The sequence below is a fragment of the Pithys albifrons genome, chromosome 32 (genome assembly GCF_047495875.1).
Source record: "Pithys albifrons albifrons isolate INPA30051 chromosome 32, PitAlb_v1, whole genome shotgun sequence".
NCBI lineage: Eukaryota > Metazoa > Chordata > Aves > Passeriformes > Thamnophilidae > Pithys > Pithys albifrons.
In genome coordinates this window covers 1695711-1722141 of record NC_092489.1, presented here as the reverse complement: position 1 = coordinate 1722141, position 26431 = coordinate 1695711, and the positions used below count along the sequence as shown (strand labels likewise).

The 26431-nt window shown below is 51.8% G+C and overlaps 3 protein-coding genes across 3 annotated transcripts in view; 2 read left to right on the top strand and 1 right to left on the bottom strand.

Moving 5' to 3' along the window:
* LOC139684146 (uncharacterized) overlaps positions 1–26431 on the bottom strand; it is an 800710-nt gene that overhangs the window by 77340 nt on the left and 696939 nt on the right.
* LOC139684157 (zinc finger protein 664-like) lies at positions 251–4985 on the top strand. The gene is made up of 3 exons (XM_071579760.1): positions 251–275; positions 2413–2491; positions 2680–4985. Exons 2-3 carry the CDS (start codon positions 2440–2442, stop codon positions 3180–3182), a joined length of 555 nt encoding a protein of 184 aa, XP_071435861.1. The 5' UTR covers positions 251–275; positions 2413–2439; the 3' UTR covers positions 3183–4985.
* LOC139684145 (uncharacterized) overlaps positions 20612–26431 on the top strand; it is a 1342464-nt gene continuing 1336644 nt past the window's right edge. The window contains 3 exon segments of the mRNA XM_071579746.1: positions 20612–20639; positions 24498–24576; positions 24765–25623. Of these exon segments, the coding sequence (XP_071435847.1) occupies positions 24555–24576; positions 24765–25623 (881 nt within the window). The 5' untranslated portion in view covers positions 20612–20639; positions 24498–24554.

Here is a 26431-nt window from a genome sequence, read left to right as displayed (position 1 = left end):
AACCCACGTGTATGAGGACGGGCGGGAAATGTGTCCCTCATCCCTGCGGGTAGACCTGTTCTCCCTTTAGCCCGGAGGGTAGACCTGTTCTGCCTCAGCACGGCGCCAGCCAGTGCTCCCAAACCTGCTGCGTTCGCCCTGGTGGGCCCGCCCTGCGAAAGTGGGGGGGGCGGGGCCGAGCCTGGAACACCCCCGGGAGAAGAGGAGGGGACAGCCATGCTCCTCCTTTTCCTCTTCCTTTTCCCGGGTTCCATCTGCACCCGAAGAAGTCTCGGGTGAGCGGGAGAACAGGGTGGGAAAGAGAAGGGGCCCCCAAACTCCACAGTGCCCCCGCTGCCCCACCAGGGGCCATAAAGGCTGTGCCATGGAACACGAGAGCCGGGATGGGCCCGGACAAAGCCCCCAAGGGCACCAGGATGTGCCGCTCCTTGGAGCCCGCGCTGGAGCTGCCACGGGGCGGGGCCGGAGCTGCACACAGGGACGGCAAAGGGCCCCGACAAAGTGCTGTGGGACCCCCGAGCTGAGCCCCGAATAGCCTGGAGGGGCTCTGGGGGGTTGGGTTGTGTTCAGGGACATAGTTGTGGCTGGAGGGACCCCAAAGCTGAGCTGGGAATGCCCCTTGAGGGCTGTTGGGGGTCCCCGGGAGATGTTTTTGGGGGTCCCGGTGTCCGTTTCTGGCAGAGCCCATTGGTGGGTGAGGGGATGCGGGGACCCCCCTTGGTGGGGTTGGTGTGCCTGTGTCAGGCCCCTCATTGGCAGGTTGGGGAGGTTGACCCCAATACAGATGGGACCCCCAGCAGCCTGGAAAGAGGAGACCCCCTAAACCCCAAAGTGGAGAGACCAGAGAGGGCGAACTTCTGGCAGGGCTTTTTTTTATTGCTGAATCTTGGTGTTTTGGGCTGAATCTGTGAGGTGCAGGGGGCACACAGTGCTGGGAAAGGGGATTTTCAGGGATCGCAGGGCCAAGGAAAAGGAGGGGCTGTAGGGGGTTGGAGAAGTGGGATGGGGAGTCCAGGGAGATCCTGTGCCCAGAAAAGGGATTCCAGGGATCCCTCATGTTGGAGAAAGAGGGTCTTGGGGTAAGGACACCCAGAACAGCCAGAAAAAGGGGTTCAAATTGTCCCCCAGTGTTCCAAAAGGGGAGGGTCTGTGGTCTGGGAAATGCAGGTGTGTGGGCTACTAGAGTCAAGAAAAAGAGGAGTCTGGGGACTGGAAAAAGTGGAATCCCAAGGAAAGGGGGTGCAGGTGAGTGTTGGTGCAGGATAAAGGGGTGCAGGGGCATCCCAGTGCCTGGAATTGTGGGAGCAACAGGGGCCCAACGTGAAGTAAAGGCAAGACTGGAGGTGGGGAAAGATTACTGGGGGGTGCAGAGGGTGCCAGGTTAAAGGAAAAGGGAGTGTGGAGTCTGGGAGATGTGGGATGGGTGGGAAAAGGGGAGTCAGAGGGATCCTGGAGTCAAAGAAATGGGGGCTTGGGAGCTGAAAAAACAGGAATGGTCAGGTAGGGGTGTTATGGGTTCACCTAGGTGGACCTAGATTTGGGCTCTGAAGTTTGGACTAGGCCGAAGCTGTCAGCTGACTTGAGGTGGGCTGAGCTAATAGCTGACCTCTTCTAGCCAGTAATTTTGTATTCCATACCACATTATGACATCATCTCCAGGGAAGTAGGAACCAGTGTGGGAGTGGTTAAGGCAGTCGCTTCTCAGCCCTCCTCTTGGGAGGACATACGATGCTGCCCCAGGGGTGATGGAGAGGTCCAGGCCCACCACTGGCTCACAGGGTGTCTCAGGAAAGTAAAATGTGTTGTTCTGGGTCTCTCCTTTCTGCTTGAGTTTGTCTCCCTGGGGAATAAGTCTTTTCTTAAGTAATGTGTAGTTAAGACAGTAGAATTTGTGTGTTCGTTAGGAAGTGGGGACTGTGTTGTTGCAGACTTGTGTGAGTGAATATTTGTACTCTCTTCTAATTGTCTCTTTCTTTCTGTGAAAAATATATGTAGTTTTAGTATAAACGTGGTTTGAAGTGTTTTTTTCCTTTCCGCTCTCTTCCTCCCTTTCCCTGGTGGTAGGAGGGAGGCTTTTCTCTCTGTGCTTGGAGGGGTTGGCAGTTGCTTATCCCAAACCAAGACAGCGAAGATCCTGGAGCCCCAGCAGCCTGGAGAGGGCGGGGACCCTGGAGAGGCAGGACCCCCAATACACAGGAGACCCCCAGCAGCCAGGACAGGAGAGACACCCAGAACTCCAAAGTAGAGAGGCCAAAGAGAAGGAGCTCCTGGGAGGGTTTTCTTGAGCTGAATCCTGGTGTTTTGGAGGGTTTTATGGCCACAAGTAGCCCAGTGAGTTCTAGAGATGGATTGGGGCAGGAGGAACCCCCAACTCAAGACACTCACACCTTGTTTTTTTCCAAAAAACCCCAGGATTTTTCCTTTCCAAAGCTTGGCCAGATGGAGGAGGAGGCTGTGAGGAAGAGGAAGATGCCTCAGGACCCCCAGGCAGGTGAGGAGGAAGTCAGTGCCCCTTTTCCCCTCTCTTGGGCTGCATCTTCCAGCCCAGCATGGCCCCGGCTGCAGGACAACCCTGCTGCCGACGCCGTCCTGCCGGGGCCGGGTTTGGGGGGATGTCCTTGGCCTTCCCTGTGGGCCGGAGGCAAATGCCCCGAGTGTCCTTGTTCCTTCCTGCCCCAGGCCCCGAGCTGAGCACGGGGAGCACGGAGGACAAATCCCCCCAGCAGAACCTGGTGGCAGAGGCTGTTTTGAACAGCTCCACAGAGCAGGAAGTCAATGGGGAAGAAAAGCCACGGAGATGCCTCAGGAATAGGAGGGGCTCTAAACCCAATCCAGAGTTTTCCAAGGCAGAAGAGCCCACCCTGTCCCAGGAAGGCTGGAGCTTCAGCCAGAGCTCAAAGCTGGTGATGCAGCAGCGACTCCACACCAGCGAGAAGCTCTACAACTGCCTGGAATGTGGGAAGAGCTTCAGAGAGAGCTCCAACTACTTCTTGCACCAACGTGTACACACGGGTGAGAGGCCCTATGAGTGCTTGGAATGTGGGAAGAGCTTCAGCTGGAGCTCCAACCTGAACCGCCATAAGAAGATCCACACTGGGGAGAGGCCTTACAGGTGTGGGGACTGTGGGAACAGCTTTACCCAGAGCTCTGCCTTGACCAAGCACCAACGGACCCATCAGTAAGGGAAGCCCCACGAGTGCCCCGACTGTGGGAAGAGCTTTGATCCCACCTCAAAATGGCTTGATCCTCCAGCCCACCAAACCCCACCTACTAATAGGGTGCCAGCAACCAAAGAAGGGGCTTTAATGGCCAGGAGGTTTGGGATGGGGTTTGAGAAGGTGGAATGGGGTGAGATGGGGTTTGGGAGGGATGGGATAGTGTTTGAGAGGGTTGGGATTGAGCTTGGGAGGGCTGGGGCCTGGGTAGGGTAGGATGGAATTGGGAAGGGTGGGATGAGGATTGGAGGGGTGGGATGGGGTCCCACCCATCTGTGATTTCACCAGCACCTCCTGGTGGTGCAGGTTGGGAGACACAAATATGACTGAGAGAGCACAGCGGGAGGAAAAGGGGCAGTCCCTGGGAATTGCCCTGGATCCTACCAGGAATCACCTGAGACCTTCTTGGAACCCCCTTGATGACCACATATTGTGGGACCCCCGGGCTGAGCTGGGCTGAACTTCCAAGCTCTGTGGTTAAACCCCTGTTCTCCAGTGGTGTTTCTCCTTCATCCACTCCAAGGGATCCCTGAGGAAAAGAACCTGTTTTGGTGTCTCCCGAGTGGGTTGTGACACAGACTCTGCCAGAGCCACGTGTGGGCAGTGCCAGGGATGGAGAACTGGGGAGACACAGAGATTTGGGGGTTGGGGTGGTCCCAGGTTCAAGGAAGGAGGGGAACAGGGAAAGCCAGGAAAGGGGCTTCAGGGGGTCCTGGAGTCAAGGAAAGGCAGGGCTGAGGGTGAGGTGACCTGAAGCTGCTGAGAATGGGGCATGGGTAGTCCATGGTGTCAAGGAAACATGATCCAGAGACTGGGAGAGGTGGGACGGCTGGAAAAGGAGTTGCAGGTGGGTGGGTCTCAGGGAAGTGGGTGCAGGGGATCCCATTGCAAAGAATGGGAAAAGTGGGGTGGCCGGGAAAAGGGTTGCAGGAGGGTATTGGGGCAGGATAAGGGTGTCCAGGGGCATCCTGGAGCTGGGGAAGGGGCTGAAGGGGCATCTTGGTGTCATAGTCACCTCAGGGCAAACTTGGGGACACCTCATGGTCACAGTCATGGCCATCTCATGTTTTTTATCACTTCCTAGTCATGGCCGTGGTCATCTCATGAGTTTGATAACATCATGGTCACGATCATCTCATGGCCACGACCATCTCCTGTTCATGACCCTCCAGTGGTCGGGGCTGGAAAAACCCTCTGAAGTCATTAAGTCCAACCATTAACCCACCCCTGCCACGGCCACCAACAAACCACGTCCCAAAGTGCCACCTCCACACGTGTCCTTGGGCACCTCCAGGGATGGGGACTCCACCACTGCCCTGGGCCAGGGCTGGAAAACACTTTGCATGGAAACATTTTCCTGATATCCATCTAAACCTGCCCTGGAACAACCTGAGGCCATTTCCACTCAGATATTCCCTGGATTTTGGACTCCCCTCCTTTATGTCCCATCAAGGTCACCTGATCTTTTATAAGTCCCCAGGGAATGACCAGGAACAGGTACAATGATTGTATTGGGTACAATTCTATGGAAACACATTAATGGATGAATAGAGTAATAATTCTGTTAACTCTATTACTTCTAATTAATAATTCTACTCGCTATAAATAATTACTACACCATAGACAGAGTCCTCAAAGTTGTCATTTCATGCGATTTTTACCTCCCTCCATCATATTAAGCCTCTGGTTTCCACACAGGAAGAATAAATAGATTAAACAACAATTTCCTGATTCTTCTCCAGTTCATTACCCGGCCCAGGCCCAGCTCCTCCCCTGCCCCCTCCTCAGGGCAGAGGAGATCCCAGGGAACAGCCCCAGACTTCTCCAGGGCAGGTACCTGAGATGAGTTATCATTTTTTCCTGGCAATTCCATCTTCCAGGATCCACCTGAGATTCTTCCCAGGCATCTCCCGGAGCCTCAGTCCCTGACTTTGGAATCTGAAATCCCAGATAACAGTCCCAGACTCCTCCAGGGAAGCTTCCAAGTTGGTTTTGCCCTTTGGGAAGTTCCTCTCTATTTTGGGATCCACTGGAAACTCCTTTGGGCATCTCCTGTTCTTTTCCTCTGAGGTTGAACTTGATGTCCCAGGTGACAGCCCCACACTGCTCCAATCAGACTCCAGAGGATTTGTCTCCATGGAACCTGCATCTTCCAGGATCTACCTGAGACTCCTCCCAGGTGTCTCCTGGAGTCTTTTCACATCCCCTCAAGGGATCTGAGATCCCAGGGAGCAACCCCAGAGCTCCAGGGTAGGTGAATCTGAGCTGATTTTTACTCTTTGGAAGGAAAATGCATCCTCTGGGGTCCAGCTGGAGCCTTCTCAGACATCTCCTGCAGTCTTGATCTCTGACCTGGGCACCTGAAATCCTGGGTGGTGGCCCTGGAGTCCTACATGGCAGGGACCCAAAATTATTTCTTGGGTTTTGTGCATTTTCAGTGTTCCAGCATCTACCTGAGACTCCTCCCAGGCACGTCCTGGTGTCTTTTCAAGTCTCTGCTAAGGAGCTGAGATCCCAGGGAGCAGCCCCAGACTCCTCCAGGGAAGCTGCCCGAGAGGATTTTTTTTCTCTTTTGCAGGAAGCTCTGTCCTCCTGGATTCACCCCACACTCCTCCCAGGATTCCCTTGGGAGTCTTTTCAGTGCTGGTTTTGAGACCTGAGTTGCTCTCCACAAGGCCAGAATCTTCCAAGGAAGGTTTCCAATGTGGTTTTCCTTCTTTGGAGGTAAATTTTTGTGTGGACTCCACCTAAGACTCAACCCAGGTGTGTCCCAGAGTTCTCACATCTCCTTGAAGAAGCTGAGTTCCCAGGAAGCAGCCCCAGATTCCTCCAGGGAAGCTTCCTGAGGTGTTTTTGCTTCTTTAGAAGTAGTTCTCTCCTCTGGGATCCACTGGAGACTCCTCCAGGAATCTCCTGAAGTCTTTTCCTCCCTTCCTCAGGAACTGCAAATCCTGGCTAGAACATCCAAGGCAGGTAATCAAGATGATTCTTCTCTTTGTAAGGAAAATGTATCTACTGGGATGGAGCTGGACCCTTCTCAGACATTGCCTGAAACCTTCATCTCTGTTCTGGGAACTTGAAATCCCTGGTACCCTCTCCAAAGTGCTCCAGAGATGCTTCCAGAGAAAATTTTCTTCTTTCTGTCATTCCTGCATCATCCAGAATCTGCCTCACATTCCTGCCAGGCTTCTTCTGGAGTCCTGAACTCTGGTTTTGGGATATGAAATGCTGTGTATCATCCCCAGACTCCTCCAAGGCAGGTACCCAAGATGAGTTTTCTTCTTTTGTAGATTTTGCATCTCCCAAGATATACCTGATTCCTCACAGGCCTCTCCTGGAATCTTCTCCCATCTGCCCAGGGGAGCTGAGATGCCAGGGAGCAGCCCCAGAGGTGCAGGGCAGCTGCCCGAGGTGATGGCAGGACAGAGGGAGCTGTGCAGGCCTGGAGGGGCACAGGGGCTGTGCCCTGTGCTGGCTCAGGAGCAGCTGGATGTGCCTCCTGCTGTGCCAGGGGGTGCGTGTTTGTGCCCTGCTGGGGACAGTGAGGAGCAGCTGCAGCTGCCCCTTGTGCCAGGGCTGTGTCTGCCTTTGCTGCTGGACACAGAGAGGCCAGTTGGGCTCCTCTTGTGGCGCCAGAGGCGCCAGGGGTGGGCAGTGCCCTCTGTGCTGCTGCCGAGCTATGGGCAGGGCTGGGTGGTTCTGTGTGTGTCACAGTGTGCCCTGGGCCCTGCAGTGTCACAGTGTCCCCTGGACCCTGCAGTGTCACAGTGTGCCCTGAGCCCTGCAGTGTCACAGTGTGCCCTGGGCCCTGCAGTGTCACAGTGTGCCCTGGGTCCTGCAGTGTCACAGTGTGCCCTGGGCCCTGCAGTGTCACAGTGTGCCCTGGGTCCTGCAGTGTCACAGTGTGCCCTGGGCCCTGCAGTGTCACAGTGTCCCCTGAGCCCTGCAGTGTCACAGTGTGCCCTGAGCCTGCAGTGTCACAGTGTGCCCTGAGCCTGCAGTGTCACAGTGTGCCCTGGGCCCTGCAGTGTCACAGTGTCCCCTGAGCCCTGCAGTGTCACAGTGTGCCCTGGGTCCTGCAGTGTCACAGTGTGCCCTGGGCCCTGCAGTGTCACAGTGTCCCCTGGACCCTGCAGTGTCACAGTGTGCCCTGGGCCCTGCAGTGTCACAGTGTCGCCTGAGCCCTGCAGTGCCACAGTGTGCCCTGGGCCCTGCAATGTCACAGTGTGCCCTGGGCCTGCAGTGTCACAGTGTGCCCTGGGCCCTGCAGTGTCACAGTGTCGCCTGAGCCCTGCAGTGTCACAGTGTGCCCTGAGCCCTGCAGTGTCACAGTGGCCCCTGGGCTCCAGGAGGCCCTGCAGTGTCACAGTGTCCCCTGGGTCCTGCAGTGTCACAGTGGCCCCTGGGCTCCAGGAGACCCTGCAGTGTCACAGCGTCCCCTGGGTTCCAGCAGGCCCTGCAGTGTCACAATGTCTCCTGGGTTCCAGAAGGCCCTGCAGTGTCACAGTGGCCCCTGGGCACCCTCAGACCCCACATCACACAGCCCTGGCAGTTGCCTCTCCTACAATATTGCAGCATTTTGGGACACCACAGTAGAAGGAAGAGATTGAGCATTAGAAAGTGTCCAAAGGAGGCAACCAAGATGGGCAAGGGCCTGCAGGGGAAGCGTGTGAGGAGCAGCTGAGGGCACTTGATGTGTTCAGCTGCACAAGAGGAGACTGAGGGGACACCTCATTGCAGGTACAACTTCCTGGGCAGGGGCAGAGGAGGGGCAGGCACTGATCTCTGCTCTGTGGGGACCAGGGACAGCACCCAGGCAATGGCTGGAGTTGTGCCAGGGCAGGGTTAGGTTGGATCTTACAAAGAGGTTCTTCCCCAGAGGGTGGTGGGCACTGACCAGGCTCCCCAGGGCAGTGGGCACAGCCCCAAGGCTGACAGAGCTCCAGGAGTGTTTGGATGATGCTCTGGGGCACAGCGTGTGACTCTTGGGGATGGGCCTGTGCAGGGCTGAGCGTTGGACTCCATGATCCTTGGGGGTCTGATAAGTGAAAACGCCACAAAAATAACTGCTAAGAGAAGATTTTTCTAATATCAGCAAGGTATTTATTGACAATGTTGGAGGCAAAGCCAGTTCATACTGGGCAAAAACTTTGCCTAACTTGTTTGTTGAAAAGAAGCTGTTTTATAGTTTTAAGTCCATAGTTCCGACCTTCGAATTTCCATATTAATGACTAGGCAGAATCTTGGGCAGAGCTTTCCTTTTGGCCTCATATCTGGGTCGTGGTCTCCTGACTTCATCCCTCGGGGTGGTCTTGAAGCGTCTTCATCACTGCTGGACTTTTGCCCTTTCTTTGTTCAGTTACATGACCTGTAAAACTTGTAAAACCTTGCCTTCAACTCTACGAAATCTTGGCTCTTTACCATTTCATCCCATTGAAATGTCCAGCTCAGTTTAATGTATGACTCCTACCCACGGTACACTGGTCTCTGATGACCAGACGGTTCGTACCAGGACAAACCGATTCAGCACTCCAGGCTGTTCAGTGGCCTTGCTGTGCAAACAACATTTTGCAAATCAGTTATCAGAAATTTCACAAAACTAGGGGGTTTTTGGTCTCTTTTCTCTTTCAGTCCTCCCTGTGTTTTAAAGTATACAAAGTCTTTTGTTCAGTTTTAGCACTGTTGGGTTTCAATATGCATGTACTATTGCTGATATTACTTATACTTTTCTGGCTTTAGTGCTTTATTTGCACTGTAGCTGCACATTGAGCAGTGCCAGCAAGATTATTGCTGCTGCTGTAGTTATGATTGGGTGTACCAGGGACCTTGAAGACTTGTAAGGCAGTGGGCAAATAGCTTATAAAAATGACTCATTAGTGGGGGTTTTTACTTGTTTAACTTTGGTTAAGATAGTTTTAATGCTTCTAATATCATGTTTAATTTGCTATAGCATGTGCTGAGTCATTTTAAGTGTCTTAGGTTTCTTTAAACAGGTTAATCTCTATGCTAGTTCTGCAATTCAGGTACATCATGATACAACATATCAAACACAATTCTAACACGCAGCTGTTGCTCACATAAAATACATACCCTGCTACATACACTGCTAAAATACTTAATAAAGGCTTGAGACTGTGACTATTTTAAAATAAAAGCTTGTGTTAAAGTCGTTCTACTTATTAAAAGTTCAACAACTTGTGTTGAGTGAATTTGAGGGTAGTTGGTTTCACAGGTGCTGGAGTTTGTTTTTCTTTTCTTTTCAGGAGCTTTCTAGGTAGGCCTTTCTTTTATCCAGAGTGCTGGGAACAGGGTTAGCAACACTTTAAACAGTCCATTTCATTTTTCTTGTAGAGGGTCTCTTGAAAAATTCTTAACATACACAATCACTAAAGGTACATAAATACAGTTTGCCATCAGATAATGTTATTTTATTTAACAGAATTTTTATAACTTGATTTGTTAGTTTTGCACAGGAATGCTTCTGGTTACTCAGGAAAGATAACTGTGAAAACTGAAAGATAACAGAAATTTCCCCTCCTTTTCTTAAGAGCTTAAAAGTCAATTTGCTAAATTTTACTTAAAAGGTGTCTTTTCTTTATTACTTTTTGTTGTATTTTGGTTTTGGTGTTTGAGTTATTTCTCAGACATGTTTTACATTGAAATGTGGCTTGTTTTATTTTTGTGAACAGATTTGGCTTTGCTACTCAGGTGTTTTAATATTGGTATGATAAATTTAGTTTTTAGTGTGTTTTGTCATGCTCAACTTTACAAAATGCTAAACTAATTTTTTCAGGTAGTAACTAACTTTTTTCTTATTATTATTATAATTTTATGTATTTTTTGAAATCTGATTCTTGATACACTATTTAACTGTAAGTTTTTATTTCTTTTGGTGCTAAGGTTGCTATTTGTTCTTTACATTTTCAGCAGCTTATCTTGCTTTAGGATTAGCTTTTATGTTACTTACTTTTGAACACTGTTAACTGTTTGGTGTTTTTCCAGGACATAATGGCCACTTCTGATGGGAGCTGTGGTGCTTCTAACAATTGCAGAATTTCTTCCATATATTTTCTTTGTACAGTTAAAAGTCCTTTTTCTTTCTTTTTTTTTTTAATGCTCTGTGAGCATGGACGATGCCAAAGACATACTTAAAGTCAGTCCAGATGTTGATTTTGCCAATTCCAGAGCTCAGGTGCTGTCAGTCTTTCTTTCTGGGCTGAAGTTCCTGCAGGCAGAGGATTTTATTCAATTACCTTGTTTCACAAAGCTGCTGCTGGCAGAAAACCAATCTTCTGCTTCCAGGAGTGGTTCTTCTTCAAGGTCTGGAGGGCTGGAATACACTGCTCCAGTGGGCTGCAGGCAGTCGGGTACAGCAGGTTCAGCTGTGGGTTCACCTGCTGGGAATGGAGCTGGTTGACAATGTGAGTCACTTGAATACCTATGAAATTTCCTGGCTTTGTTTATGTTTATGATCAGTGCTGCTCTTTGCTTTCAGGCAGCTGGGCCAGCTTTGCTCACTTCATCTCATTGCTCAGAGAAGTGGCTGCTGGCTCTTTGTCTGGCTCCAGCTGCTGTGCCAGGACCTCCAGGACTTTCCTTGCTGCTCATACATAAACAGCCCAAGGGGCTTCCTCACATCAGGCAATCCCAACGCTGGAGCCCTCAGGAGTTCTCCCTTTAGCTGCTCAAAGGCCTTATTTGCTGCAGGGTCCAGGTTACGTTGTCTTTAGCAGCTTTTAGTAGGTTGTACAACAGTTTTGCAGTTAGCCAGGATAGCTTGGCATTTCAGGAGCTGAGAGAGTGACAGTCAGTGGTTACCTTTCTGCTCCAGCACTGCTGACACACCGACCTGTCGTGTCCAGAAAGGCTCGAAGATCCCTCACTGTCTGTGGTTCAGGTGTCTGGCAGTTGCTTCTTCTTTGCTGTTCTTGGGGAGCGTTGTCTTCTAGAAACTTCCTATCTCAGGTGTAACTCTTGCTTCTGTACCAGCTGCTTTTTCCTGTTGAGAGACTTAATACTCATTTAGCAAACTTGCAGTCCACAGAATAAAATCTTCTGTTATTCGGTGGTTATTAACAAGTTACATATAAACTGCAGACGCAGAGTTTCTCCTGGTGGGAACTGCTTTTGTTTGAGATTTTAAAGTCTTTGAGGGAACATTGTTCAAGTTACCTGTTGTGAGTGGTGGGTTTGTTTGGTGTTTTTTTTTTTCTTTTTACCAAATACATTACAGATTTTTTACTTTAATGCAAATACTTTCTGACTTTTTGCTAAGGAAAGACAGAAAAGAATATTTTTTAAATTTAATACTTTTTGTTTTCAATTACTGGTTTTGTTTCTGGTTGTACTTTTATTTAGATGGGGCTTGTCCATTTTGGCTTACTTGGTGTGTTAGTAGCTCAGACTCAGGATACACTTAATCTAAATTTGATTAATATTTTGATTATTCTGGTTTGGTTTTACACAGTTTATAGCTAAACTCAAAGCTGTTAGCAACTGTTTTTCTTTTTTTTTTCTTGAATTCCATTTTACTTTGTTTATATTAGATTATACCTTCTAGATTTTTAACAAATCTTTGCCCAATAAGGGTCTGTATAAATTTGGTAAATATAAAAACTGACGTTCTTTATTTGCTTTCTTAGGAAATTTCAGAAGAAAGTTTTCTCTGGTTGACCAGTAGCACACCTGTGACTTGAACAAATTTACTACTTTTAACAAAAACTGTAGTTCCAGTGTTAAGCAGCAACAGGGTTTTTTTAATGTTTATATTTTTATATTGGAGTTGCTACTACAATTTTAAATGCCACCACATCTATTGCATAAAACCCTTACATGTATTAAACAATTGCAGAACAAACAAATTCTAATTTTAGGGTTTATTCAGTGTGGCATGCTCATAGTTAATTTTTCAGCACTGCCACATTTTGGCAGGGTAATACCTTCACCAATATGATCTCAGATGTTTTAGGTATTCAGTGACTTTTCTGAAAACACAGAAAACAATAACTTCACACGAAACTCTTAACTTTTCTTTAAAAATAAGACAGACACTCAAAACTTTCAACTTTTCTGAAAACAGAACAAGAGCACAGAAGACAGTAACTACACACAGAAATCTTAATTTTAGCTTTTATCCAGTGGAGTATTTTATAGGAATCTGTCAGAGGTACCACTCATCTACAACACAATAGCCCACATTGTCAGAGGGGTTGTAAACAAAAACTTATTTCATAGAATCATAGAATTATAGAATTGATTGGGTTGGAAAAGACCTCCGAGATCATCAAGTCCAACCCTTGGTCCAACTCCAGTCCCTTTACCAGATCATGGCACTCAGTGCCACGGCCAAGCTCAGGTTAAAAACCTCCAGGGATGGGGAATCCACCACCTCCTGGGGCAGCCCATTCCAATGCCTGAGCACTCTCTCTGCAAAGAATTTTCTTCTGATCTCCAACTTCAATTTCCCCTGGCAGAGCTTGAGCCCATCGTGCCCCCTTGTCCTATTGCTGAGTGCCTGGGAGAAGAGACCAACCCCCACCTGGCCAGAACTTCCCTTCAGGGAGTTCCACACAGTGCTGAGGTCACCTCTGAGCCTCCTCTTCTCCAGACTAAACACCCCCAGCTCCCTCAGCCTCTCCCCACAGCACTTGTGCTCCAGTCCCTTCTCCAGCCTCGTTGCTCTTCTCTGGCCCCGCTCCAGCCCCTCAATCTCTTTCCTGAACTGAGGGGCCCAGAACTGAACACAACACTCAAGGTGAGGCCTCACCAAAGCAGAGTACAGGGGAAGGGTCACTGCCCTGGGCCTGCTGGCCATGCTATTTTTGATCCGGGCCAGGATCCCCTTGGCCTTCTTGGCCACCTGGGCACACTGTTCAAACATACAGTAATTTTTCTAAAACCAGAATTACACACACAACTTATAAAATGCACATCAGTGCTTAATTCTGAAGCATACAAAAGTACATACACAGACTCCACACTCGCCTCGTGGCTGGCCATGTCTTACTCATTCACTAATCACACGTATACTCTAAATCACTTTAACACTTCAACATACTTTTTCACAGTAGACAAGACAGCTCAGACACACAATAACTTTTACCTGTGTTTCATTCACTAATCACACAAATTATTCAAAACAAAAATGCACACGAGAACTGGTACACACAAAGGCTGGGCTCAGACACACTTAAAACCTGGGGAAACAGCTCAGACACAGACGAGAACTTGGACAACAGCAGACGGGACAAGGCCACAATTTGCACAGAAAGAAAAGCAATGCTGTCAGAGCACACAGAACCTCCAGCTGCATCTGTAGGATTTTAACACTTAAAGCACAGAGTAGTTCCTCCAATACAGAAAACACAAAAACCCCACAGGATTCTGGAATTACAGGTACAGGTACAGAAAGCTCTGTAGAGGGAATAATTCCCTTTTAAAGGGGACATTGCCTACTGCTGCTGGAGGAATTCAATACCAGGGACACAGCCCGTTTCCTCTGGCAACACAGCCCCTTCTACTCCGGAGGATTAACAGGATCCTATACAGGCACAGGTACAGGCCCATGTTCAGGCAGGAAGATGAACTGTGGGGAGGACGTCTGGACCCCCAGAGACCCCCAATAGACTCCCACAGAACCCCCATAGATCCCCCATAGACCCTTCATAGACCCTCACAGACCCGCATAGACCCCCCGTAGAACCACCATAGACCTGCCAGAGGCCCCCAGAGACCCCCCAATAGATGCCCCATAGACCCCCATGGACCATCCATAGAACCCCCAAAGACTCCCCAGAGACCCCCAATAGACCCCCACAGAACCCCCATAGATCCCCCATAGACGTCCCATAGACCCCCATAAACCTCTCATAGACCCCCATAGACCCCACAGACCTCCACAGACTCCCCATAGACCTGCCATAGAGCCCCCATAGACCCCCCTTAGACATCTCATAGGCCTCCCATAGACTCCCATAGACCCCCCCCATAGACCTGCCATAGACCCATAAGAAAACCCCCCAGTGATCCCCATAGATGCCCTATAGAACCCCCATAGATCCCCCATAGATCCCCCATAGACTCCCATACACCTCCAATAGACCCCCCCACAGACACCCTATAGATCCTCCATAGACCCCCCATAGAGCCCCACAGCTCCCGCATAGACTCCCCATAGACTCCATAGACCCCCCTAGACCTCCCATAGACCCCCATATGCAACCCCTAGACCCCCGCAGACCCCCACACACCTCCAATAGACCCCCAAAGACACCCTATAGACCACCCACAGACCCCCAAGAGACTCCCAATAGACCCCCCCCAAGAACCCCCATAGATCCCCTCATAAACCTCCGATAGACCCCAATAGACCCACAAAACCCCCCCCAGACCCCCCATACACCCCCCATAGAGCCTCATAGACCTCCATGAACTCCCTATAGACTCACTTGCCCCCCAAGATCCCCATAGACTCCTCATAGACCTCCATTAGACCCCAATAGACCCCCCCATAGACCCCCCACAGCTCTCTATAGACCCCCCTATAGACCCCCATAGACCCCAATAGAACCCCTAGAGACCCCTCACAGACCCCAAATAGAACCCCGCAGAACCCCCATAGATCCCCCATAGACCCCCCACGGACCCCCATTGACCTCACTTAGACCTCCCATAGACCACCCATAGACCCCGAAAGACCCCCCAGAGACCCCTCAGAGACCATCCAGAGACCCCCAGAGATCCCCCATAGACTCCCATAGACCCCCCATAGACCACCCATAGACCCCTCATAGACCCCCATAGTTGCCCTATAGAACCCCCAGAGACCCCCATAGACCCCCATAGATCTTCTATAGATGCTCATACGTCCCCATACACCCTAAAGACCCTCACACACCCTTATAGATCCCCTATAGACCCCCATGGAACCCCCGTAGACCCCCCCATAGACCCCCCCGTAGACCTTGATAGACTCCCCACAGACCCCCATAGACACCCCATAGACTCTGATAGACCCCCCCAGAGACCACCCAGAGACCCCCAGAGATCCCATAGACCACTCGTAGACCCCCATAGTCCCCCTATAGAACCCCCATAGACCCCCACAGACCTCCCATTGACCCCCCCAGAGACCCCCAGAGATCTTCTATAGTTGCTCATAGGCCCCCATACAACCCAAAGACCCCCATACACTCTTATAGATCCCCTATAGACCCCCATGGAACCCTGATAGACCTCCCATAGACCTTCCATAGACCCCCCATAGACCACCATAGACCCCCCAAAGAGCCGCATAGATGCCCTGTAGACCCCCATACACCCCACAGACCCTCACACACCCTTATAGATCCCCTATAGACCCCTCATGGAACCCCCCATAGACACCCCATAGAATCCCATAGATGCTATTGCTGAGTGCCTGGGAGAAGAGACCAACCAACACCTGGCTAGAACTTCCCTTCAGGTAGTTCCACACAGTGCTGAGGTCACCTCTGAGCCTCCTCTTCTCCAGGCTAAACACCCCCAGCTTCCTCAGCCTCTCCCCACAGGACTTGTGCTCCAGTCCCTTCTCCAGCCTCTTTGCTCTTCTCTTCTCAGTTAGGTTGGAAGAGATCCCTGAGATTATCAAGTCTAACCCCTATAGGGTCTATGGTGTGCATGGGGGTCTATGAGCATCTATAGGGGATCTATGGGGGTCTATGGAGGTCTATAGAGGGATCTATGGGGGTTTATGGAGGGTCTATGGGGGGTCTATAAGGGGTCTATGGGGGTGGCTATGGAGGGTCTATGGGGGGGTCTATGGGGAGTCTATAGGATTTTATAGGGGGTGTGAGGATCTTTGGAGGTCTATGGGGGTCTAAATGGGGGTCTATGGGTGGTCTGTGAGGAGTCTGTGGGGGTCTATGGGGAGTCTACAGGATTCTATAGGGGATCTATAGGGGGTGTGAGGATCTGTGGGGGTCTATGGGGGGTCTATGGAGGGCCTATGGGGAGTCTGTGGATGTTTATGGGGGGCCTGTGGGGGTCTATGGTGGGTCTATAGAACTCTATAGGGGATCTATAGGGGGTGTGAGGATCTGTGAGGGTCTAGGGGGGTCTGTGGGGGGGGTCTATGGGGTGTCTATAGGATTCTGTAGGGCATCTATAGGGGGTGTGAGGATCTGTGGGGGTCTATGAGAGTCTATGGGGGGTCTATGAGGGGTCTATCAGGCCTCTGGGGGTCTATGGGGGGTCTATGGTGGCTATGGGTGTCCATGGATAGACTGTGGGTGTCTGTGGGAGTCTGTGGGGAGTCGGTAGAGGTCTCTGTGTGGTCTCTGGGGGATCTACAGAGTGCCCTGGGCTGGTGATCCCAGTGGGGTTGGATCACGACATGGTGGATTCTCTGACCCTGCAGGTGTTTGAGCAGACTCAATGGCACGTCCAGTCCCTTCTCCAGCCTCATTGCTTTTCTGTGGACCCGCTCCAGCCCCTCAATCTCTTTCCTGAAATGAGGGGCCCAGAACTGAACACAACACTCAAGGTGTGACCTCACCAAGGCAGAGTACAGGGGAAGGGTCACTGCCCTGGGCCTGCTGGCCATGTTAGTTTGGATCCAGGCCAGGATCCCATTGGCCTTCTTGGCCACCTGGGCACACTGTTGGCTCCTGTTGAGCTTTCTGTCCCTCAGTCCCCCCAGGTCCCTTTCTGCCTGGCTGCTCTCCAGCCACTCTGTGCCCAGCCTGGAGCGCTGCAGGGGTTGGGGTGGCCAAAGGGCAGGACCTGCACTTGGCCTTGTTGAACTTCATCCCATTGGAATCAGCCCATCCCTCAAGTCTCTCCAGGTCCCTCTGCAGAGCCCTCCTGCCTGGAGGAGATTGAGGACTGATAGAAAGGGGTTGAAACTCAGCCAAGACTCAGCTGAGTGGTGGAGCAAAGGGACTCCCCCTCTGCCCAGGCTTTGCTCAAATGCCCACCCTAATAAATTAATAAATATAAAATACAATTCTAAATCATATCAGCTGAATGATTTAATAAATTATCTATAAGAGACACTGTAAAAGAAATTGAAAAAGTCACACAGGGCACCACATGTAAAAGAAAACGACTGTGAGTGAGTAGAAAATCTTGAAGACGAGAGAAGATTAATTAGGCCACACCTAATTAATTAGCTGACAGGTGTCACACTCAAAGCCAGTTTTATTCCAGAACTCCATGGACAGACAAAACACAGGAAAAAAGCTTAAACTCACTTCTAAAGACAGAATATCCGAACTTCTTTCTCACCCTGAGCTGCATCTCATAGGTTGAAACCACAGCGTTCATTAAACTCATTACAGCTTTAATTAATGACACATTTAGCACCATTGCCATGACCACACTGTCTTCCAAATTCCTTTGCCATGAGCAGAAGAACTCAGAGCCTTCTCATTTTCCTTGTTTTTGCTGGCAATTGGTCTCTTTCCCACAGAATTAACTCACACCTGTGAGGAGGCCCCAAAACTCTGTCTGTTATTCTAAAAACATTTTTTCTTAACACAAAAGTCTCTTATTTTTCCTACAACACACCATATCACGACATCATCTCCAAAGGGGTAAAATCTAATCTGTGGGTTTGGCTTGGGCAGTTCCATCAGGGCTGAAGGAGAAGGAGGATGTTCTGCAGCTCTTTGGCTGTGCTGGGCCTTGGTCCTGGCAAGGATCCATCGCCCTGGGGACATTGCAGGGGTTGGGGATGTGTTGTTTGTGTGCCAAGGAACAGGATCCATTGGCTTGGGGAGATTGCAGGGCTGGGGATGTGCTGTTTGTGTGCCAGGGAACAGGATCCATTGGCTTGGGAGATTGCAGGGCTGGGGATGTGCTGTTTGTGTGCCAAGGAACAGGATCCATTGGCTTGGGGAGATTGCAGGGCTGGGGATGTGCTGTTTGTGTGCCAAGGAACAGGATCCATTGGCTTGGGGAGATTGCAGGGCTGGGGATGTGCTGTTTGTGTGCCAGGGAACAGGATCCATTGGCTTGGGAGATTGCAGGGCTGGGGATGTGCTGTTTGTGTGCCAAGGAACAGGATCCATTGGCTTGGGGAGATTGCAGGGCTGGGGATGTGCTGTTTGTGTGCCAAGGAACAGGATCCATTGGCTTGGGGAGATTGCAGGGCTGGGGATGTGCTGTTTGTGTGCCAAGGAACAGGATCCATTGGCTTGGGGAGATTGCAGGGCTGGAGATGTGCTATTTGTGTGCCAAGGAACAGGATCCATTGGCTTGGGAAGATTGCAGGGCTGGGGATGTGCTGTTTGTGTGCCAAGGAACAGGATCCATTGGCTTGGGGAGATTGCAGGGCTGGGGATGTGCTGTTTGTGTGCCAAGGAACAGGATCCATTGGCTTTGCTCACCAAGAAATTTGCTTTGCTACCTCAGCTGTGTTTTAGTGTCTTTTCTTTTGTGCAGGGAATCCTCCTGAACCTGGAACATTGGGAACAACCTGGTGACCCACATTCCCTGGGACTTACATTGGGAACAACCTTGTGACCCACATTCCCAGTGACCCACACTGGGAACACACCTGTCTGGAGGTCTCCACACCCTCCTGGTTCCCTGGGGGCACTTGGGTGAGTGCAGGGGAGTAACATCCATCAGGACACAGACTTTGGTAATTCATTGGGAAAAGGGGTTTTATTGACTTCACACCCCAAAAAAATCTCACCTGCTCTGTCCCATCATCTCCTATGGTGCCATCAAGCCTCCTGGTTCCTTCCCAAATCCCTTAGTTCCATTCAAAAGTTCCTTAATCTCTTCTAGAATCCCCAGAATTTCAACCCAAATCCCCCCAATTTTTCCCCAAATCCCCAAGATTCCACTCAAAGTCTCATAACTCCTCTCAAAATTCCTTTAATTCCACTGAAACCTCCCCTGATTTTCACCTCACACCACACTGGTTGTACTCAAAGTTGCCTTAATTCCACCTCAAACCCCCATAAATGCATCAAAATCCTGAGATTTTACCATAAATCTCCTGAATTCCACTGGAAATTCCCTCACATAAAATTGATCTCATTTCACCACAAATTTTCAATTCCAAACCAAATCCCCTTAATTTTACTGAAGATCCCCATTAATTTCACCCAGAACTCCCTTAATTAATTTTAAATCTCTCCAATCCCATTTATTTCACTCAAAATTAATTTGTCTTATAATTCTCCAAATCTCCCTATTTCCACCTCAAAACTTCCTAATTCCATCTAAGTTTTATTAATTTCTACCCCAAATATCCCTAAATCTACCCCAAACAAAAACCCCCTTAATTTCACATAGAGATTATTTAATTCCACCCGAAATTCATTTAATTCCACCCACCCTCTTCTAATTTTGTTTAAAATCCACTGAATTCTACTTTAAATTCCTGGAATCCCATCCAAAATTCCCTTAATCCCACTCCACATCGTAAATCCGGCCCGAAATCCCTGCCTCAACTGACCAGTCCCCCAAAGTGCCCCCAAATCCCTCCCGGGCCCCCAAGTGCCCCCTTTGGAGCCCCAAATCCTGGAAAAGGGTGTCATGGGAAGGGGGGGCTGGGGTTTTTTGGAGGGATTGGGGTAGAATTGGGATCTGAGGGTCAGTTGGGGGGCACTTGGGGGTGTCATGGGTGTCTGGGAGGGAATTCATGAGCACTGGGGGGATACTTGAGGGGTCTGAGGATGGAATGTGGGAGTTCAAAGAGTCTTTCAGGGGACACTTGTGAGTCCTGGATAAACTTGGGGGGCACCGAGGGGTTCGGGGAGGAGATTTGAGGGTCCTGAGTGGGTATTGGGGGAGGACTTGAGGGTTCTGGGGGAACGTCTGGGGTAGTTTGGGGTTCGGGGGGCACTTCTGGGGGAGTTTGGGATCCGGGGGGCACTTCTGGGGCAGTTTGGGATCCGGGGGCACTTCTGGGGCAGTTTGGGGTCCGGGGGCACTTCAAGCGCAGTTTGGGGTCCGGGGGGCACTAATGGGGCAGTTTGGGGTCCGGGGGCACTTGGGGGGCTGCAAACCGGCTGGGACGGACCCGATTGGGCGCGGGAGAGACGGGAGTTGATGTCCCGCCTGTGATTGGCCAAAACGGGCCACGGTGCATGACGGGAGTTGTAGTACGGGACAGGCTCAAAATGGCGCGGGTCTCCCTGTGCCGTCCCCGCGCACTGCAATCCTGAACGATGATTGGCTGCGAACCGAGACGGGCAGGCCAGAAAGCCAGTCAGAGGCGGCGCAGGCGGAGGGCGGGACTCGAGGGCGCCGCCGGGAGAGGTGAGCAATGGCGGCGAGCTTGGGGTGATTTCGGAAAAATTTGGGAGTATTTGGGGGGCATTTGGAGGACTCAGGGCGGGTTTTGGGGGTCCCGCCCGACCCGCCCACCCCTCACAGAGCCCCGGGACGCCGCCGGGGCCGTTTTGGCCGTGAAGGTGAAGAAGCCGGGTAAGCCCCTCCCCCCACCCCGGGATGCGCCTCAGAACGCTCCAAATCCCCCCCGAAAATACTGTTGAGAGCCCCAAACCCCCACCCGGGACCCCCAAAACTCTCTGGACCTCCCCAGGATGCCCCAAATTCCCCTCCTGGACTCTCCCGAGCTTCTGAAACACCCTCGGTCCTTCAAACACCCCAGAGATCCCCAAACCCCCTCCCAGACCACCAATCCTTTCCCAGACCTTCTAAAATGCCCAGAAACTACCGAACTACCTTAAATACCTCCCGAAAATACCCCTGAGAGCCCCAAACCCTGCACCCGGGACCCCCAAAACTCTCTGGACCCCCCTAGGATGCCCCAAATTCCGTACCTGGAATCTCCCGAGCTTCTGAAACACTCTTGGCCCCTCAAACGCTCCAGAGACCCTCCAAACCCCCTTCCAGACCACCAATCCTTTCCCAGACCGTCTAAAATACCCAGGAACCACCGAACTACCTTAAATCCCCTTCCCAGTATCCCAAGACTCTCCCAGACAGTCTAAACTGCCCAGGACTCCCTGAACTACCCCCAGGACTGCTCTAAACCCTCTCCCAGACCCCCAAACCATGGCAGGACCCACCAAACCCCCTTCTAGAACACGTAGCCTTCCCTAAATTCTCTCGACCTCCCCCCAGACTCCTGCCCAGACACCCCCCCCCAGACAACACCAGGACCCCCAAACCACATCGAGCCCCCTCCCCCTACTCCCAAATTCTCTCCCAGTCTCTCCAAACCAATCCAGGACCCCCAGGCTACTTCCAGACATTCCCAAACCACCCCAGGATTCCACTGAACTCCCTACCAGAACCCCCAAACTGTCCCCAGACCCTGCAAAACCACCCCAGGGCTCTTCAAAAGCCTCCCAGACCCTCCAAACCACGCCAGGTCTCCAAAACTGGGATCTCAAAATGAGAACTGAAAGAGGGAGAACTGAAGCTGAGTGAGACACAAGGGCAGGCCTAAGAAGCAGGAAAATGGGATTTATTGATTTTTTTTTTCTAGAAGCTGAAAGGGGCCATTTGGGGATGATGCTCTTGGAAAAGGGAACGGTGTGAGCCAGTGAGGGGTGAGCACAGCATGGGGAAACAAACCCCAAAGGGGCTTTGCTTGAGGAGCCTCCCTGGATGGTGGAAACTCCTGGGATCCTCCCATTGCCCCACATGGAGGTGCCTGGCACAAATCTCCTAAAACCCCAAACCATCAAAATTTGGCTAAAAACCCCTCCAAAGTATGAAAATTAAGACGAAAGCAATTCCAACCACCAAGATTCTTCTCCCAAAAACCCTCCCAAAAATTTGTTCTCTGTGGTCTCTCCACTTTGGGGCTTTGGGTGTCCCACCTGTCCAGGCTGTTGGGGGTGCCTTGTGTTTTGGGATCCCCTGTCTGGGGTTCTTCCTTTTCCAGGCTGCTGCAGATGCCAGGAACTTCAGGGGTCTGACTCTGTGATCTGACCAAGGGGTTCCCCTCTCTTCAGGATCCTACTCAGGACTACTGAGAGTCCCAGGGGTACTTTTGCCCCTGACCCTCTGCTCTGGGTGCTCGGGAACCCCTGGGACCCCAAAACAGGGATTCCAGAGAGGAGGCACCCTCAGCAACCTGGAGAGAGAGGGGCCTTTGGAATCACCACCCCAAGCAGAGAGTCAGAGGAGAAGCTCCACTATCCCCCAGCTCCACTATCACCCATCTCTGCTCCCAATCTCCAGAGGTCACCAGGCATCTGGTGTCCATAATAAGCTCCAAACTACCGAGATTCAGGCCAAAAAAACCCTCATCAACATCAAACTTCCAAAACATCAAGATTCATCCTAAACTCATTTCAAAATATGGAGATTAACCAAAAGAAAACCCCTCCCAGAAGTTTCCTTCCTCTGGTCTTTTCACTGTGGGGTTCAGGGTCCCCCCCTGTCTGGGATGCCGAGGGACCCACGTGTATTAGGGTGGGTGGGTAGACCTGTTCTCTCTCAGGGTGATGGGTAGACCTGTTCCATTTCGGTCCCCTGGGTAGACCTGTTGTCTCCCGGTCCCCTGGGTAGACCTGCTGCCTCTGGCGCACCTTCTCTTTAACCCGCGGGCCTCCCTCCCTTCTCTGCCCCTCCATGGGCAGACCTGGCGGCGCCGGTGGACGAGTAGAACTGTTCTCTCAAACCCTGTCGCCCACAACGCCTCCCAAAATTGCTCTGTCTGCCCTGCTGGGCCTCCCCTGCTGATGGGGGGAGCGGGCCCGACCCAGGAACATCAACAGGAGAAGTGCAGGTGACAGCCACGCTCCTCCTTTTCCTCTTCTGGTGCTCCGAGTGCACACGAGGAGGTTTCAAGTCAGCAGGAGAACAGGGAAAGAGAAGGGGCCTCCAAACTCCACAGTGCCCCCGCTGCCCCACCAAGGGCATAAGGGCTGTGCCAGGGAACACGAGAGCCGGGATGGGCCCGGACAAAGCCCCTGAGGGCACCAGGATGTGCCGCTCCTTGGAGCCCGCGCTGGGGCTGCCGCGGGGCAGGGCCGGAGCTGCACACAGGGACGGCAAAGGACCCCGACAAAGTGCTGCTGGACCCCCGAGCCGAGCCCCGAATAGCTTGGGGGAGCTCTGGGGGTTTGGTTTGTGTTCGAGGGATGGTTGGGGCTTGAGCGACCCCAAAGCTGAGCTGGGAATGCCCCTTGGGGGCTATTGGGGTACCAGGGTGGTGTTTTTGGGTGTCCCAGTGTTGGTTCCTGGCAGAGCCCCTTGGTGGGCGGGGGGATGCGGGGACCCCCCTTGGTGGGGTTGGTGTGGCTGTGTCAGGCCCTTCATTGGCAGGTTGGGGAGGGGACCTCCCAGTACACATGGGACCCCCAGAGCCTGAACAGGGGAGCCCCCCCAAACCCCAGAGTGGAGAGACCAAAGAGGGGGAACTCCTGGCAGAGCTTTTTTTGGCTGACTCTTGATGTTTTGCATGAATCTTGTGGGTGCAGGGGGGTTGGAATTTTCAGGGGGTCACAGGGCCAAGGAATGTGGGCTGTAGGGGCTTGAAGAAGTGGAATGGGGGGTCCAGGGAGACTCTGTGCTCAGGAAAGGGGTTTCAGGGGTCCCTGATGTCGAACAAAGGGACTCATGGGGTAAGGGCACCCAGGATAGCCAGAAAAAGGGGTTCAAATGAATTCCCAGTGCCCCATAAAGGGGAGAGTCTGTGGTCTGGGAAATGCAGGAGTGGGGATCCCAGAGTCAAGAAAAAGAGGGGTGTGGGGACTGCAAAAGGTGGGATGCCAAGGAAAGGGGGTGCAGGTGGATATTGGTGCAGGATAAGGGGGTGCAAGGGTTCCCCGGTGCCTGGGAATGTGGGAACAGGAGGGGCTCAAGATGAAGAAAAAGCAGGACTGGAGGTGGGGAAAGATTATTGGGTAGTGCAGGGGGTCCCTGTACACAGAAAGAGGAGTCCAGGGGGTGTCAGGTTAAAGGAAAAGGGAGTGTGGATTCTGAGAGATGTGGGATGTGTGGGAAAGGGGGATCATAGGGATCCTGTAGTCAAAGAAATGGGGATTTGGGGGCTGGAAAACCAGGAATGGGCAGGTAGGGGGGTCCTGGACCCCCGGCAGCCTGGAGAGGGTGGGGACCCTTGAGAAGCAGAACCCCCAGTACACAGGAGACCCCCAACAGCCAGGACAGGAGGGACACCCAGAACCCCAAAGAAGAGAGGCCAAAGACAAAAAACTTCTGGAGGTGTTTTTTGGGCTGAACCTTGGTGTTTTAGAGGTTTTTTAGGCCACGAGGAGCCCAGTGATTTCTAGAGATGGATTGGGGCAAGAGGAACCCCCAACGCATTGTGCTCACACCTTCTTTTTTCCCCCAAAAAACCAGGATTTCTCCTTTCCAAAGCTTGGCCAGGTGGAGGAGGAGGCTGCGAGGAAGAGGAAGATGCCCCGGGACCCCCAGGCAGGTGAGGAGGAAGTCAGTGCCCCTTTGCCCCTCTCTTGTGCTGCATCTTCCAGCCCAGCATGGCCCCGGCTGCAGGACAACCCCGCTGCCGACGCCGTTCTGCCGGGGCCGGGTTTGGGGGGATGTCCTTGGCCCTCCCTGTGGGCTGGAGGCAAATGCCCTGAGTGTCCTTGTTCCTTCCTGCCCCAGGCCCCGAGCTGAGCACGGGGAGCACGGAGGACAAATCCCCCCAGCAGAACTTGGTGGCAGAGGCCACCTTGAACAGCTCCACAGAGCAGGAAGTCACCGAGGAGAAAAAGCCACGGAGATCCCTCAGGAGGAGAAGCTCTCAACCGAGTTTTGGGTCCTCTGAGCAGGAAAGAGGCACCCAGGGTGGGAAAGATGGCCAGAGCGTCAACCAGAGCTCTAACCTGGGGGTGCAGCAGCAGCTTCAGAGCAGGGAGAAGCGCTACAAATGCTTGGAATGTGGGAAGGGATTCAGCTGGAGCTCCCACCTGATCCAGCACCAGATGATTCACACTGGGGAACGGCCCTACACATGTAGGGAATGTGGGAAGTGCTTCAGTCAGAGCTCCACCCTGATCTGCCACCAGATGATCCACACTGGGGAACGGCCCTATGAGTGTTCCCAGTGTGGGAAGAGGTGTCGGACCAGCTCAGATCTCCTCGTGCATCAGCGCACACACACAGACGAGAGGCCCTTCTGCTGCTCCGACTGTGGGAAGAGATTCAAACATAACTCCACCCTCATCAGCCACCGGCGGCTTCACACCGGGGAGAGGCCTCACAAATGTGGGGACTGTGGGAAGAGCTTCATCCGTAACTCTGAGCTCATCATCCACCGGATGAACCACACTGGGGAAAGGCCGTTTGAGTGTTCCGAGTGTGGGAAGAGGTTTCAGAGAAGCTCACATCTCCTCAGACATCAGCGCACACACACAGGGGAGAGGCCCTTCTGCTGCACCGACTGCGGGAAGAGATTCAACCACAACTCCAACCTCATCACCCACCGGCGTATCCACACTGGGGAGAGGCCTTACCACTGTGATGAGTGTGAGAAGAGCTTCACCGACAGCTCTGCATTGACCAAACACCAACGGACCCACCAGTGAGGGAAGCCCCACAAGTGGCCCGGCTATGTGAAAATCTTCATCTGCTGCTCCATCTCTAACACCCACATTCCTTGTGACCCACATTCTGAAGACCCCTGGCTGGTGGTCTCCACATCCTCCTGGTTCTCCATGGGCACTTGAATTAACACAGGGGGAGGAACATCCATGGTGTCATGGGTTTAGTTAGGCCCAGATTTAGGCTTTAGTTTTTAGAGCAAGGCCTTGGACAATGAGCTGACCCGAGCTGGGTCAGCCCAGCTGACTCCTACTGGCCAACTCTATTGCATCCCATATTCTGACATCATCTCAGATAGAAGAAGAGAGGGAGGATGGATTTTCCTTCTTCTTGCCAGCTGAACAAGGAGTTTCTTGGCATTGCAGAGCTTGTGGGGGGAGACCAAGATACAGGGGAAGTTGAAATTTATTTCCTGTTTGTTCTTGCTACCTTTTATTCTTAGTGTGTGGTTTGTATTTTATTTGGTTTCTATTTTATTTTCTGTTCCATATACCTTGTTCTGCTGAACTATGTGCTGTGTTTTGGTTCTTGGGGGACAGAAGAGGAGACTTTTCCTCTGAAATGATTACTTGGCATTTTGCCATGTCAAAGCTATCACATATGGGGACACAGACTGAAGTGGGAAATTCATTGGGAAGGGGGAGTTGCTGCCTTTTGACCCTCAAAATCTCCCCTGCTCCATACCCTTAGTTTATCTTGTGGCCTGAAGGAATCCTGAATGGTGTTTC